This window comes from Hypanus sabinus, chromosome 6 (assembly GCF_030144855.1).
Source record: "Hypanus sabinus isolate sHypSab1 chromosome 6, sHypSab1.hap1, whole genome shotgun sequence".
NCBI classification, from domain to species: Eukaryota; Metazoa; Chordata; class Chondrichthyes; order Myliobatiformes; family Dasyatidae; genus Hypanus; species Hypanus sabinus.
This window is the reverse complement of record NC_082711.1, coordinates 153,397,457-153,412,942: the sequence shown is the minus strand read 5'-3', so window position 1 is coordinate 153,412,942 and position 15,486 is coordinate 153,397,457. Positions and strand designations below refer to the sequence as shown.

At 39.3% G+C, this 15,486-nt stretch overlaps 1 protein-coding gene across 2 annotated transcripts in view; it reads left to right on the top strand.

The window, feature by feature from the left end:
* Nucleotides 1-12,804, top strand: part of LOC132395972 (double C2-like domain-containing protein beta) — a 278,070-nt gene extending 265,266 nt beyond the window's left edge. Inside the window, exons 9-10 of one of the 2 annotated variants that reach the window (XM_059973215.1) lie at nt 22-81; nt 5,400-5,534. In XM_059973215.1, coding sequence (XP_059829198.1) covers nt 22-53 — 32 coding nt within the window. In that variant the 3' untranslated portion in view covers nt 54-81; nt 5,400-5,534. Of the gene's footprint in view, nt 1-21; nt 82-5,399 lie in introns of both variants that reach the window. The other variant, XM_059973214.1, reaches the window with a different exon arrangement.
* The last annotated feature ends 2,682 nt before the right edge of the window (nt 12,805-15,486 follow it).

Sequence of the window (15,486 nt, the reverse complement as noted above, 5' to 3'; positions counted from 1 at the left end):
TGATGACGTATTTCCTTACAGATCTGCTTTGGGTAGTGGAAAGACTTTGGTGAGTCAGGACGTGACTCATTTGTACAGAAGGTATAGTCTCTGACTTGCTTTTGTAGACACTGTGTTTACCTGTCTGGTCCAATTAACTTTCTGGTCTATAATGACCTCAATATTGATAGAGAGATAATCCAGTGAAGACAATTTGTTCAATGTCAACATAGATGGTCATTGGCTGCTGCTTGTGTGGCCTTTACGTGGCTCTGGTTTTTCAATAATGTGCTCTCTCACGTAGCCTGGAAAACCATAAATTGCGTGATTACAAAACCAGAATTAAAATAAAACTGGATAATCCATCTGACATGGAAGAGATGTTCCAAGTACAATTATGCATAGATCTTCATCCCATCTAGCATCTGGGTAATTGTGCTAGGTTTGGGAAAGCTCTCCTATCAACGGGCTACCAAGATTTCAGAATCACACCTTCAAGAAGCCCCGTTGCTGACAGTTGAAATAAAAATCAGAATGTGCGCACTTGTGAAATGAGGAACAGAGTTGTTACAGTGGACTCTGGTTAATTGGGACACATCAGGACCAGGGCATTTTAGCCCAAATACGCAGATACTGAAGTTTCATAGAAAATGTTACAATGGCATTTAAAAAAAGACGAACCACCATTTAACTGAGAAACAAATTACAAATTCAAATAAAATGCAGAAAAAATTAGAACACTACCAATAGTACTACGGCACTCTAAAACTGTAATAGTTCCTAATAGTTATCTCTGGAGGAATTCATCCATTGTACTCTTTTGATTGACTGCAAATGAGCAACATCAGCTCAGACACATGGTGTAGATAATGGTCTACCTTCATACAATGCTTTTGATGATCGCATCCTCCAAATCTTCAATTCTATTTTAACTTTCAAAATGATTCTTGAAAAAGGAGGTTCACAAATATAATCCCAGGACTGACAGGCTTATCGCACGAGGAACATTTGATGGCTCTCGGCCTGTACTCACTGGAATGCAGAAGAATGAGGGATGACCTCATTGAAACCTATAGAATGTTGAAAGGCCTTGATAGAGTTGATGAGAAGAGGATGTTTCCTATGGTAGGCGAGTCTAAGACCAGAAGGCACAGCCTCAGAGTAGAGGGGTGTCCTCTTAGAACAGAGATGAGGAGGAATTTCTTTAGCCAGAGAGTGGTGAATCTGTGGAATTCATTGCCACGGGCAGCTGTGGAGGCCAAGTCACTGGGTATGTTTAAGGCAGAGGTTGATAGATTTTGAATAGTCAGGGCATGAAGGGATATGGGGAGGTGGAAAGAGATTGGAGATAAGAGGGAAACTGGATCAGCATGATGAAATGGCGAGGCAGATCCAATGGGCCAAATGGCCTCATTCTGTTCCTATGTCCTAATGATTGTCGATACCTTCAGATTCTTCATAATTTCCAACTTGTTGAAGTAGTGAAATCATTTCATTTTCATTCCTGGCTGTTTCGGCACCTCCAAGTTTGAATGCTTGAAACCGTCATGAGCAAAGCAATCCTGAATTATCTTGCCGCTTATTTCTTGACAACAGTTTACAGAAATCACTGCTTTTTGAACACAAACACACGCAGCTTGCTATTTTAAAACTGTGTAAAAAGAAAAGAGTACTAAACAGTAAAAAGAAAACAATGCAGAATAGTGTTGCAGTTAAACAGGAAGTGCAGAGTGGGTAAACAAATAAAGTGGCAGACTTGTGACAAGTTAGATCAGGAAGTCAAGAGTTCACCTTTTCGAATGTTGCAGCGTCTGATAACAGTGTCTTGTAACAGTGGACAAAATCTGTCCTAGTGGTACATGCTCACAAGATTTTGTATCTTCTGCCTGAATGGAGAGTGGAGAGAGAGTAACTGGAGAGGAAAGGGCCCTTAAGTGTGTTAGCTGTTTTCCCAAGGCCGCAGGAAGTGTAAAGCAGAGTCACTTGTGGGAGACTGGGGCTGCATTCACAATTTCTTTCCGTCTTGGGCAAAGCAGTTGTCATATCAAACCGAGATGCAGCTGGACAACATGCAGTCCATGGTGCATCTATGACAATTGGAAGAGGCATTGAAGACATGCAGAAATTTCCTCCGCTCTGTGAGGAGGCAGAGGTGCTGGTATGCTTTCTTGGTCATGCGGCTGGTGCAGGACAAATGGTTGGTGGTCTTTGTATCAGTGCTTGAACCTTTTGATCATCTCCAACTCAGTAACACAGATTCATTCGGGAGGCGTACTCCATCTCTCTCCTTGGCCTGCTCCTTTCTTTTGCTGACATCGCGACCCATGGTGAAGAGTCCTGGCTGCGTTCTTTTCCATAGGTACTACCTGACCTGCTGAGCTCCTCCAGCACTTTGTGTGGCACTGCATACAGTTCTGGTTGCCCCGTTGTAGGAAAGATGTGGTTAATCCAGAAAGAGAGCAGAAAAGATTTACAAGTCTAATTTACAATACACTTTTTATTTTTATTAATTATTGTATTTTTAATGTCTTGCACTGTACTGTTGCGACAAAACAACACATTTTACAACATATGTCAGTGGTAATAAATTCTGATTCTTATTCTGATACCTAAATATTGCCAAGATTAGAGAACTTGTGTTACAGAGAGAGGTTAGCCAGGCCAGATCTTTATTCCTTGGAGCATAGAAAAATGAGGGTCGAGCTTATAGAAGTGTTTAAATTTTTAAGAGGCTAAGTATCTTTTCCTCAGGTAGGAAAGCCCATAACCAAGGGACATAGATTTAGGGTGAGAGGGGAAAGACGTAAAAGGGACCCTCGAGGCAACTTCTTCACGCAGAGTGCTATAGGAATATAGAGTAACATACAAAATCCTGGAGGAACTCAGCAGGGAACCCAGCATCTACGAAAAGGATGTTTTGGGTCGAGACGCTTCCTAAGGACTTGTGAAGTCCTGATGAAGAGTCTTGATCTGAAATGTTGACTATTTATTCCTGTTCATAGAAGTTGCCTTACCTGAGTTCCTCTAGTGTTTTGTATGTGTTATTCAGGATTTCTGGCATCTGCTGAATCTCTTGTGTTTATGAGTATATAGAATGAACTGTTAGAAGAAGTTGTTGAGGCAGGTACAATGGTATCAGTTAAGAAGCACTTGGATAGAAGCATGGAGGGCTGGGGCATGGAGGGATATGTGCTGAACTGGGACCAGCCTGGTGGCCTCTGTGGTTGGCATGGGTTTGTTGGACTGAAGAACCCGTATCAGTGCTATGTTGCTGATTTTTTTTAGTGTCAGCTACAAATTTACCAATCATGCCTTGTGCATTGTTTGTCATCTAAGTAATTGATATAGATGATAAACAGCAATATGCCCCACACTGATCTCACCTACACACCAATAATCGCTTGTCTTAATCCAAAAACAACCTTCTAACATTACCTTCTGCTTCTTGCCATCAGCCCAGTGTGTATCTACAAGACCTGGGTAGCTCTTCCTGGATCCCATGCAGTCTAGCCTTCCATGTGGGACCCTGCTAAAGTCCATGTAGACAACATCCATTACCTTCCCACATCAATCCTTCTGTTACAGAACAGTACAGCAGAAGATTCGGCCCTTCAGCTCACAATATTACGCTGACCCAATTAAATAACTAACCAAATGGCGAACTTAAACTAATACCTTCAGCCTATACAATGTCCATACCAGTTCATTTCCCTCCCATTCATGTGCCTACCTAAATTTCTCGTAAAAATCTCTAATGTATCTGGTTCTACCATGGCCCCAGGTAGCACATTCCAGTCACCCACCATTCTCTGAGTAAAAGAAAACTTGCCCCTCACATCTCCTTTGAACTTGCCCCTTCTTACCGTAAATGCATGTCCTCTGATAGTAAGCGTTTCAACACTGGGGGAAAAGTTGCTGTCTGTCTACTCCATCCATGCTTCATAATCTTAAACCTCTGCCAGATCTCCCTTCAACCTCTGCTACCCAGAGAAAATGACCCAACTTTGTCCAGCCTCTCGTTTCACACCTGCCCACAAATCCAGGCAACATCTCGGTAAACCTCTTCTGCACCCTCTTCAAAGTTTCAACGTGCTTCCTATAATGGGGCGATCAGAACTCTATGCAATACTCCAGGTGCAGTCTAACTAGAATCTTAACTTCCTGATTTTTGAATGTAATGCCTCAGCTAATAAAGGCAAACATGTCATGTGCCTTCTTAAACACCTTATTAACCTGTGTAGGAACTTGATCCTGAAGATCTCTCTCTTCCTCAACATGGTTGAGGGTCTTGCCTTCAACAGTGTACTGACTCTTTACATTTGACCTACCAAGGTGCAACTCTTTATATTTGGCTGGGTTAAACTCCATCTGTCATTTCTCCGCCCATATCTGCAACTGATCTATCTCGTGTTGTACTCTTTGCCAGTCTAATATGCTATCTACAGCACCACCAATCTTCATATTATCTGCAAACTTACTAACCCACCCATCTATGTTTTCATCCAGGTCCTTTATATGCATCACAAACAACAGGTGCCCCAGCACAGATCCCTATGAAACACCACTAATCACAGTCCACCAGTTAGAATAAGTACCATCAACCACTGTCCTCTGTTAGCTATGGGCAAGTCAGTTCTGAATCCAAACAGCCAATTCCCCATGGATCCCATGGCTCTGAATCTTCTGGATGAGCCTCCCATGAGGGAACTTGTCAAATGTCTTACTTATCTCTCCCAAAAAACTAACAGATTTGTGAGACACTATTTCCCATGCGCAAAGCTGAGCTGACTATCCCTAATTATTCCCTGTCTGTTCAAATACTGATGGAAGCTATATCTGTCAGAATCCCTTCCAGTAATTTACCCACCACTGATGCCAGGATCACAGGCCTGCATTTCCCTGGCTTGTCTTTGCTGCCATTTTTAATGAATTTCCAAGTCTATATGGAAAGTATAATTGTTTAGTTAAGTTTATTTAATTAATGTTTTTGAACATTAGATTTGTTCACTATCTGCTCCAGTGTTGAGATAGTCAATCACTTTACTTTTCAGTCAAGGAACTATGCGTTACCTTTAAGATGCATACACAAAATGCTGGAGAACACAGCAAGTCAGGCAGCATCTATAGAAGGCAATAAATAGTTGAGATTTTGGGCTGAGAATCTTCCTCAGCACTGGAAAGGAAGGGGGGCAGAAAGAAGCTAGATTAAGAAGGTGGGGGGAGGGGAAGTAGAAAAAGCTGGAACGTGGTAGGTAAAACCAGCTGAGGGGGAAGATCGGTGGATGGGGGAAAGGGGGATGAAGTAAGGACCTGGGAGGGGAGAAGTGGAAGAGGTAAATGGCTGAAGGACGAGGTAATCTTAAAGATGTTCATCTAGTACATTAAAAATGTGTAATTAATCTTACACATTTTCTCTTTAGGTGGGGTGACGCTTGGGATTAACGCAAAAGGTGAACGTTTAAAGCACTGGTTTGACTGTTTGAAGAGCAAGGACAAGAAAATTGAGCGCTGGCATACTCTAACCAATGAACTCCCAGGGTCTATTCTCAGTGACTGATGCCAGGCGTCCATTGCTAATCTTGCTCTGCAGCTTGGCACAAGACGAGGAAGGTTATATCTGAGAGTAACTGCCACAGAAAGGTTGGGCCTTTTGCACTTTTCTTTTCAGAACTAAGTCTCTCCGGGCCTCTTCACGGATACCTAACTTTGCCTGGTAATCTTGTGGCTTACATATTGGCTTATGTACATGTTTACATGCATTTGTGTATCTGAGCACTTGGGATAAATTTCAGAGGAGTCCCTTTGGATGACTTTTTATAATTGGTTTAGCACCAGGAATTACCTGCTTTTGATGACTGATACTTTTCGCAACCCAGGCCGAGCAAATTATTTACTGTTTTTTGAAGTGTTTAAATTTTACTAGGACACAGGAAAGATGTCTAGAGTACTTAAATTTAGCTTTGCTTTCTGCTGCAGAAAGATGAGCCAGTTCTAGAAGAAGTTGCACAAAGGAATGGATCCTGTCTTAAATCTTGTCATATTTTGGAGTAGTATAGTACTTTTGATACAGTATTGAAGAACGATGGCTGTAGCTGTGGCCAGTTTTCCTTAAGTCACAATTAATGTAGTGAAAGCAAACATAGCTTCTCAATATTCAGATAAAATAACTCACGAGTATAAAGTAAAGCTTTGAGATATCACACACTAAGTAAACAGAACATGCTCCACATGTTAATTATGTTCTTTTCATCACTAGAATTGGAAAGGAATGGTGTAAAACTCTTCTGCATTGGAGGCATGGGTTTAAATAGAGAACAGGTGTTGAATAATTCATCTTGGTCCTAATGAAGCATTTCACTATTATTAGGTCACCTCAATAAATCTTGCATCCAGTTAGAAATCTATAAAACAAGACAGCTCTCAATTAAATGTGTTGTACTGCAAATCCTGTATTGAATGTGAGGTGAAAAATGTTGGAAAATAGTTAACCATCTGAAAAATAATAGAGTTTGTATTTGTAGGATCCAGTGGGACTAATTAACTATCTCCTTTGAAAAATCACCACAGACTTGATAAGAAAATAATCTTCTAAGATGTTTCTTTCTTAGATTACTGATGTGTGCTGTTCCCAACCAGAAGCAGGACCTCCACATCCAGCACAGAGCAGAGAATGTTTTGAGCAGTGTAATTTAATCAATCTTTGTGGATTTTTATTAAAAATCTGCATAGTGCCCATGCAATATTGCTGAACAATTCTGGCAGAACCTAATCTGCATACAGGCCACTTGAAAGAGCAAAATGACCGTAGTATCCCAAAAGCTGTCTCAATCTCGCAAACACTAGCGGATCAAAAAAAAATGTACCCTAAATATAGAAATAACATCCATAAAGTGCTTCACACATCCTCAGGCCCTCTGCAAGCTGCAGTAGACAGCTTGCCTTTGAATAGTAGCCACATTTGCTATGAAGGCGTGAAGTTTATTTTCAAATTGAAACTTGGGCACCTCCAAAAATTTTTTTGACTTTCGATTTTTTACTTCTGCTACTTTGACCCTTCTTCTGGTCTGGCTTCCAAAACGAATTTAATTTCTCCCAAAAATAACAGTGACATTTTAACTGAGAAAATGAAAGTCATACCAGCGACTCCAGTCCAACTTTGTAGGAAGCAGTAAATCTAGCACCAGGCGCATCACCTCGATATGTGAACTGACATGTTTTATAATATAACTTACCATAGTTCCAAACGTCCGACATTTGTAAGTTGGTTGTCCCAGTTACCCTGTCCCTTGCAATACCGCACTTAGTAGCAAGTGCCAAGTTAGATGAACTGCTGTGTTCTGAATTAATCATTTGAAATAACTTTCCATTTTAATAGTTTCAGAGCACCTATATATGAAATGAAACACATATAATTAACCCACAAAGTCCAATCACACATATACATGAGCCTATCAGACATTAATGCATATTTGTCAGGTTTGTCTTGTATTTTAATTTCCAGTAAATGCACATTGAAACTCCTACTTCAAAAGAAAATTGTGTGAATGTTCGAATAGCCAGAATGTTACTACTTTGGATGCAGCCTCTAATTGCAGGTCCTGCATTTAGTGACTTTTACTGTAGGGGTGGTCCTGTCAAGATCCACCCTCTCTCTAGCATCTGACATTTCCTCCTGAGAAAGACCCTGTGGAGCAGTTCGGTTTTCCCCTCAAGCTGCTTCCCCTGCAAGTTTCAACCAGTTCTAGAAATGGAAGGAAAATTTTGGGCAGTTTTGGTGATTGGGTGGATAAGCTGCACCCGAATGACGTGGATGCAACCCCTATAGGATCCACGTGACTAAAAAGCCAGTGCAGAACAGTTCTGCCCAGTGAACAAACACTTGCAATAAAGGGCTGAAGTTTATCTCATCCAGTGGCTTCATGAAGTAGCACACAGTATCACAGTCCACACACTGACCTCATGAATCAACATCTTCACTACAGCAGCCTTCAACCTTCAGTTTCTTAGCCACTTATTTAGGGAGATTTGGAAATTGTTAATCTTTTGTCCCTCAAACTTTGGAAAATACTTTGTGAGGAATTGCTTTTTGATGCTGACTAAAGGCATTCAGCTACCAGTTGCCTTTATTTGACCTCATTTCTTTACATTTTCTCTCTTTAACCATTAGAACAGAGGTCCCCAACCTGGGGTCTGTGGACCCCCCGCTTCATGGTATTGGTCCATGACATTTTTTTTTTAAATGGTTGGGAGCCCCTGCACTAGAAGTTCCCCATACCCATGATTTGTCCCTGATGCAATATTTTAATTAATTCAAGCTAGTGTAGCCAAAAAAAAAACTTATCGGTGTTTTCATTCTGTTTTTGTTAACTGTTGCTTCACTGCTGATCACAAAATCCACCTGGAGAAGAGCAGGCTGATAAATAACGTGCATACTTCCCAATAACATGCTCTGGATGGTTTGTAGCATGACAATGAACAAGTTTCAAATGCTATTACTTCTATCAATTTCCTCCTTAAGAACTATAGGTACCAAAAACATATTAGCTTTTCTTGAGGATGAAATGCTGCATTAAAGTTGACAGTAATTCACGGTATCAACCATTTGACGGTATACAGTACATCTGTGTCTCCCTCAAACTAAAATACATTAATTTTACTGATGGGTTTTTTTTTGGCTCCCAGTTCTCTTGTTGATGGTAATTGAATTGGAGATTGGAAAAATTTCCCGCATCTTTTCTGTTTGAATGAAAAAGACACATCAAGTTATTGATCAGGAAGATATGTGATCGTATGCATTGTCATTAATTTATGGAGATTTCTGTTACTTCATTGTACTTGTGTAACATTAATAGCTGTTGCAATCTTCGTAATTTGGAATGTATGGCTATTTAATTAAAGTGCTATGGTACATACTGCTCAGTATTTGAAGCTGACTAAATGTGTACAAGGTAAAACATTAAAGAATGTGAAATGTCCAGGGGGTGGGGGTGTCTCATTCAGAAATCATGTCACAAAAACTTAAGTGTCAATAAATATATTTAAATATTTGGACTTTTGTAAAACTATCTACTTAATAAAAAAAACACGTTGAATGTGCAGAACTCAGTTTGAAAATGAATTCTTGTATGCTTTATATGAATCTGAATTTTGTATGGATTTTAATTAATGTGCATGGAGCTTATTTGGCTGCTACTATTGTATTAACTTGCAAAGCAACAAACATTCCAGTTTGAAACTATATTGTGGGTTATTAAGGCCAACGACATGTTTTGAGTATTGCTAGCAAGATTATACTCTGCATGAAGTGTTAACTTCCTTATGCCTTTAAAATATTTGGTGGTTGATCATCTATTTTCTGTAAATGAGCCTTGCACTACAGGTTATAGTTATTAATAAATTTTATTGTTTTGCATGTTTGATAATCATCCAGCCTTCCCTAAAGGGGAAGAGATATATGTTATGCCAAAGGTTCCTTTAACGCTGTTTACTTTCTGTGACACTCAATTTCTGAACTGTCCTCAATGTAACATTGCAATTTGACCTTGTATGGAACAAATGACCATGTGATTCAACAACAATAAATCATCTCTTATCAGATAATCCATGATATTTTTATAACACATTAAAGTACACATCATTTATCAGTAGTGAGGTTATTTACCTTGTCTAATTAATATAAAATAACTACTAAACTTTCACTTTGTTATTGATTATGACTGACTAGGGTAATAAGATAAACAGTATTTTGAGATAATTGCACCTTATTTTCTCATGTTGCATGCTTAAGTCCTGGAAGAATATGGTCCACAGTGTTCAGCTGGTATCTTTATAAAAACATGTCTCATTTGCATCATACATCCAGGGCTAATGTTAAATAAATGTGTATTTCAAGAGTAGCTTGATAGAAACTTTCCATTGCAGAACACAACAAAAAGACCAAAGAGTACAACAAAAGGCTTTATCTTTTAATTAAGTTTAGTTTTTCTTTTGCTGTAAATAGAGGCAGAATATTTTTCAGGTCAGCGAAGTTTTATTGGTTTTGGAATTTGAAGGTGTATCGGTGTCAGAGCTGTGACTGAGATTCAAAGAGGGGACAATGAGGATTCAAGCTAACATGTTCTCTTTAAGAAGAACTTCTAGATCTGGGTGTTGAGGGGTTATAGAGTAGGATTAAGCAGAATGTTGAAGCTCGTAAAGACAGAAAGCACTACACTATGGAAGTTCTAGACAAAATCGTATAGATGAAAATTAGAAAGGAAATTAAGAAGGCAAAGGGGGTCTAAAAATCGCAAATGCCATCACAAATGAGTGTTCAGTGTGGTGTAGTTTATTGGGGAAGATGAAACATTGACCATTATAAGCAGACATTAGAAGTATTAAGGGGTTTAAAGGGATTAAAAACCATCATCCCAGATGAAATATACTTCAGGTTGCTAAAGGCAGTAAATAGAAGGTCCAGCTATTATTTTTCGGTCCTTTCGAGCTGCATTGGTGACGCTGGAGGTCTGAAACATGACTGAAGGGGGTGCTGTTGTTTAAAAGGATCGAAGGATATGCGCTGTGTAATTTGAGGCCAATTGGATGAATGTTGATGATGGTTGAACCATCCAATTGTGTAACCCATTGGTTAATGTGGCACATACTAATCAAGGGCAGTTGGCGTAGATCCATTAAAGGAAGGGGTACGGCCAATGCTTGAACTTCTGGAAGAAGGAACAAATGGAGGAAAAGAAACTGATAGGTTCCAGGTAGAGTTCAGAAAAGTTATTGAAGCATGCCGCTGGGGAGATGGATCAGACAAATAATCTGAGGGATCCAGTGTAAAGTAGAATGGTATATCCAAAGTTAGTGCTGCAGTGGCAGGAAGTAACATGTTTGCAGTGAATTGCTCAGTACTAGGTTCCATGATTCTCACGGCATATATTAATGATACAGTTTTAAATGTATGAACCTTACTTAAGTTTGCAGTTGATTTTTAAAAAAATAGCTGTATAGTTAGTAGTGAGAAAGAAAATTGTAGAAGTAAAATAATAATTAGATCTGGTGGGCAAAGAAGTGGCAAACAGCACTATATTTGCAGAAACATAAGAGTAGATATGGGTTTTGAAAACAAGGCGAGAGTATACCAGTAGCACAATAAATGTTGAGCCAGGACCTTGTAGTGCATGTTCACGACTCTCTGAAGGAGCAGGGCAGATGGTTAAAAAGATACAATCAATACTTTGTGTGCATGGCTGAAACAAGGGCAAGGAAAACATGCTGGGACGACTGGTTAGGTCACGGCTAGAATAGTGTGTATCCTTCTGGTCATCACAGTACTGCAAGGTGCAGAAGGGATTAACTAAGCTTGAAAAATTGTAACTATGAGAGGAGAATACCCAGGCGAGGGTTGTTCTTGAAGTGAAGAATAATTGAAAGAAATTTATTTGCGCAGTATAAAATTATGAGCAGCTGAGATGAGGGAGTTAATCCTCTTTAAGGTGAGGTCAGATGGAAAGCATGGATTTAAATAGATAGATTAGAGGAGATTAAGGGAAATGAACGAAACACCTGGACTGAGCCTTGTGTCTGGTCAGCCATTCAATAGTAGCTCATCTGTTTGCACCCTCTCTTCCTGACCACCATCCTGTCGAATAAGTTCCAGCACAAGTTGCAATTTAAATCTCAATCTGAGCAGAGGAGAGAGGAGAACCCAGATCATGAGGGCCATATGCCCTTAATAATGCCATATGGGTTCATTTCTATTTTAATGGGACATTCACAGGTACTGTGAAGTTGTAACAGTGAGAATTTTATCTATACAATGTTAAGGCTGTAGGTAAACAAGGTTCAAACATATTTCTGGATTAAGGAGTTAACTTGATCTTAATCCCTGGAAGTTGTTTGAATAGTGGGGGGGGGGGGACTAGAAGTACAAGTGAAGTGAGCTAAATTCTCAAAAGAACTTTAGTATAGGCAGCTGTCTTTAGTCTACATTCCACTTTCCAGCACTGACAACACATCTATTGATTCCTTTAATATCTAAATATCTATTCATCTCTGGCCTCTAGCTTGTGTGTGGCTTGGCTTGAAGCTAGATGCTTCCTCAATGTCTTTTTCCTCAGTCTGCACTCCTACTTGAGACCTGTAGACTGGATGTTTATGCTAGGCAGGTATCCTGGGGCACTAATTATAAACAGAAATGGCAGGTCACTCGTTTAGATTGGCAGGCTGCCCAGAAAGTGTTTGCCTGCGTTTGGAAAGATGTGGGATGCCGCAGAGGAAGGGTAAGAGCCAGAGTGGAGGAAGGCCATGCATTCAGTTGCAAGCAACAGTGAGATTTGTGCCAGATGACATGGAAGTGGTGATGGGAACACATTCGCTCGACAACAAGTAAACAAATCAATCTTTTTGTGTGTCTCATTGTACTGGCAGCCAGACTAGTTAGCCATGGGAATACGTTTGGAATATATGTATCGCAATGTGACCCTCAAACAGTCATCTGCGGAGAGAGGTTGGTATTTATGTGGGATACAGTACATGTGTTATTTTTAGTTGGCTCCTGATGTGTGCCAGTGGTGAGAGTCTATCTGTACCTCTCGAGTTCCCTATTTTCTCCTCCTTGCCTCTCTCGGGAACTAACAGTTTAACAGTTCAGAAAGAAATTTCATGAGGTTGCAATGGATGAAGGACAGAAATAAGTGTCTTTGTCCACCTCTGCCTTCATATGCTCTTTTTGCAAATCTTATCAATTCTTTGTTTTTTTTGCATCTTTCTTACTGATCTTTGACTTTTTAGAAAAATTACATCAAACCTTTTGACTAAAGGATTACACACAAACTTAAAGCCTAACAAAATTATCTTCAGATTTAGTTTGCCTTGATTGATTAAGATCACCTGACTAGAAATAGCATCACAATATACCAAAACATATGCACAAAAGGTGGCCCTGTGTTCCATACACGGTAAAATCTCTGACAAGAAATTGATCAGTAGATGGAAAATGGTTAATTTGATTCATTTTTCTGTTTTGCTCTTTCTAGTGTACCATGTTACGGTGTGTAATGCATGTAGATCAATGTTGTGAATCACTTTTGCATTGGCTGTTTGATACTACGCATCTTTTATCACAATAAGGAGAATGCCGCCGAAAATTTGAAAGCATTTTTTCTTGCTTCTCACAATCACTTTTGTATCTCAGCCTACCTATAAAACTTTAAACTGTGATATTTGAATGAATTATTGTCTTGTGGTTTTTCCTTGTGATTTTGATGTTATTTATAACAATGAAAATATAATGTAATCAATTGGCACCAAGTGAAATACTCACTTCATAGCAGAATTAGCTTTGTATGTGGAAGAAATATTTTAAGTGCTGGGGACTGTGGCCATTTTCTTTTTCATTCATTTTAAACTTTGCTAGGATTTCAAAAGAATGATATATTTTAGCATGTAATCTATTTAATTTTATTTACTGGTCTTCCTTGTGTGAATATTTTCTCAATTAAATACAAAAAAGAAACTAAATATTCATGTTAATTTGTGACTCATTTCATGGCCATATATATGCATTATAGAACTTTACCAATTGTCTTTCTACCATTCAGTGAGTCAGAAAATACTTGATCTGTGTTACTTTGTTGGAATTGATATGGATATTAGAAAGTTAGTTATTTATGCATCACAAGGAAGCAAACATAAGATTATTAAAATATTTTTCAAGGTATTTTAAATGCAATTTAGTGAGGTAAAGCTGATATAAATATGTTCCAAATTGTTGGCTGCGTGCTACCTTCACCAGGTTTTAGATGTCAGATAATGGGAAACTCAATATTTTAAGAGTCAGAAGAGTTCTCCAGATGGAAATGTTCTCTGAAGTTCTTGACATATTTCCATCATTAAAGTATCTTTATTCAGCTTCATTCACTGCTTAAATTCAGTGTGGGATTTTATTCCCCATTAGGGAGAACAGTGTGGAGAGTGCAGTGACTTGTACAAAGTTCGAGTTACCTGGTGTTCAAATATGTGATTGGTACAAAAGTACCATGCCACTGTGGCTTTTTGAGAGATGCTACTGCTGCTGTTCAAATAGATCATTTGGAGTCAAAAAGAGTGATTGAAGTGGAGAGTTTATATCTTCAGAATCTTTAGATACCAAAAGAAAATGCCATGGATGCGGGGAAAAATGAAAGCGCCTTTCAACAGGTATGCAACAGCAATGAACACAAGGGACAGAACAAAGATCATACATGCTCTTGAAATAGTAGAATACTTGAAATAGGAAGTAACTGATTTGCATAATAACATTGTGAGTAGTTTTGGGTCCCATATCTAGGAAGGTTGTCCTGGCATTCCTCGAAGAGGACCACAACCTAGTCATAAGATTTGGAGGCTTGTGTCCCTCAATGACCTGGAGAGTTATGTTAGTTGGAGTTGGCTCTTTGGCTCTTCATAGGGTCACCCATGCCAAACAGATCAAAGGGTAGAGGCCAGACTAAGAGTTGTCTACCAGTCCTCCAGGTTTGGGGATTCAGCTCGGGACCAACAACCCTGGCTGGTCAAAAAAAAGAAATTGTTACGGAACCAGCAATGAGGAATCCTTAAGGGACCTTTATTGTTCCCAAAATGCCCTTGGCATAAATGACAGCAAGTAAGTGATGTCCTGGCATTGGAGGGTCCAGACAATGATCCCAGGAATGAATGGGTTAACATATGAGGAGCACTTGATGACTCGGGGCCTGTACTCACTGGAGTTTAGAAAAAGGGGGAATGGTGGGAGGAAATCTCATTTAAAACTACCAGATATTGAAACCTTTGGACAGAGTGAACATGGAGAGTGTGATTCTCATTGTGAGAGAGGCTGTGACCAAAGGAACAACCTCGCAACAGAACAGAAGGACATTCCTTCAGAACAGAGATGAGGAATTTCTTTAACCAGAGGCTGGTGAATCTGTGGAAATCAATACCGCAGACTGTTCTGGAGGCAGAGTCATTGAGTATATTTAAGGCAGAGGTTGATAGGTTAATAAAAGTGTCACGAAGGTTATGAGGAGAATGGGGTGAAGAGGAATATTAAATCAGCCATGACCAAATGGCAGAGCAGACTTGATGGGCTGAATGGCCCAATTCTGCTCTTGTGTCTTGTGTTTGTATAATGCATTCATGCATAATGTAGGAAAAGAGAAAAAGAACGAGAAGATGTTAAACACACAACTTTGAATATATTCCACACTTCATGAAAGTTGTATGTGAAAGACATAATTTAATACCAAGTTCCACTTTCAAATCTGATTAGATTTGCAAAGAAAATTAGCATGGCTTCATGAGTGCCCTCTTGTGAGGCAGTCTCATTTAAAAACAGAATTATTGTTCAAACTGTGCCAAACTGCACCTACAAAAAGCAATTGATATTTACCAAGCGACAGAAGCTAACAGAACATTTGGGAGTAGAGCAGATGTCACTTCATAAAATGGAAGGAGTAAACAGATTAAGCTGGTCAGTAATAGATGGTGAGGTGCAATGTGATT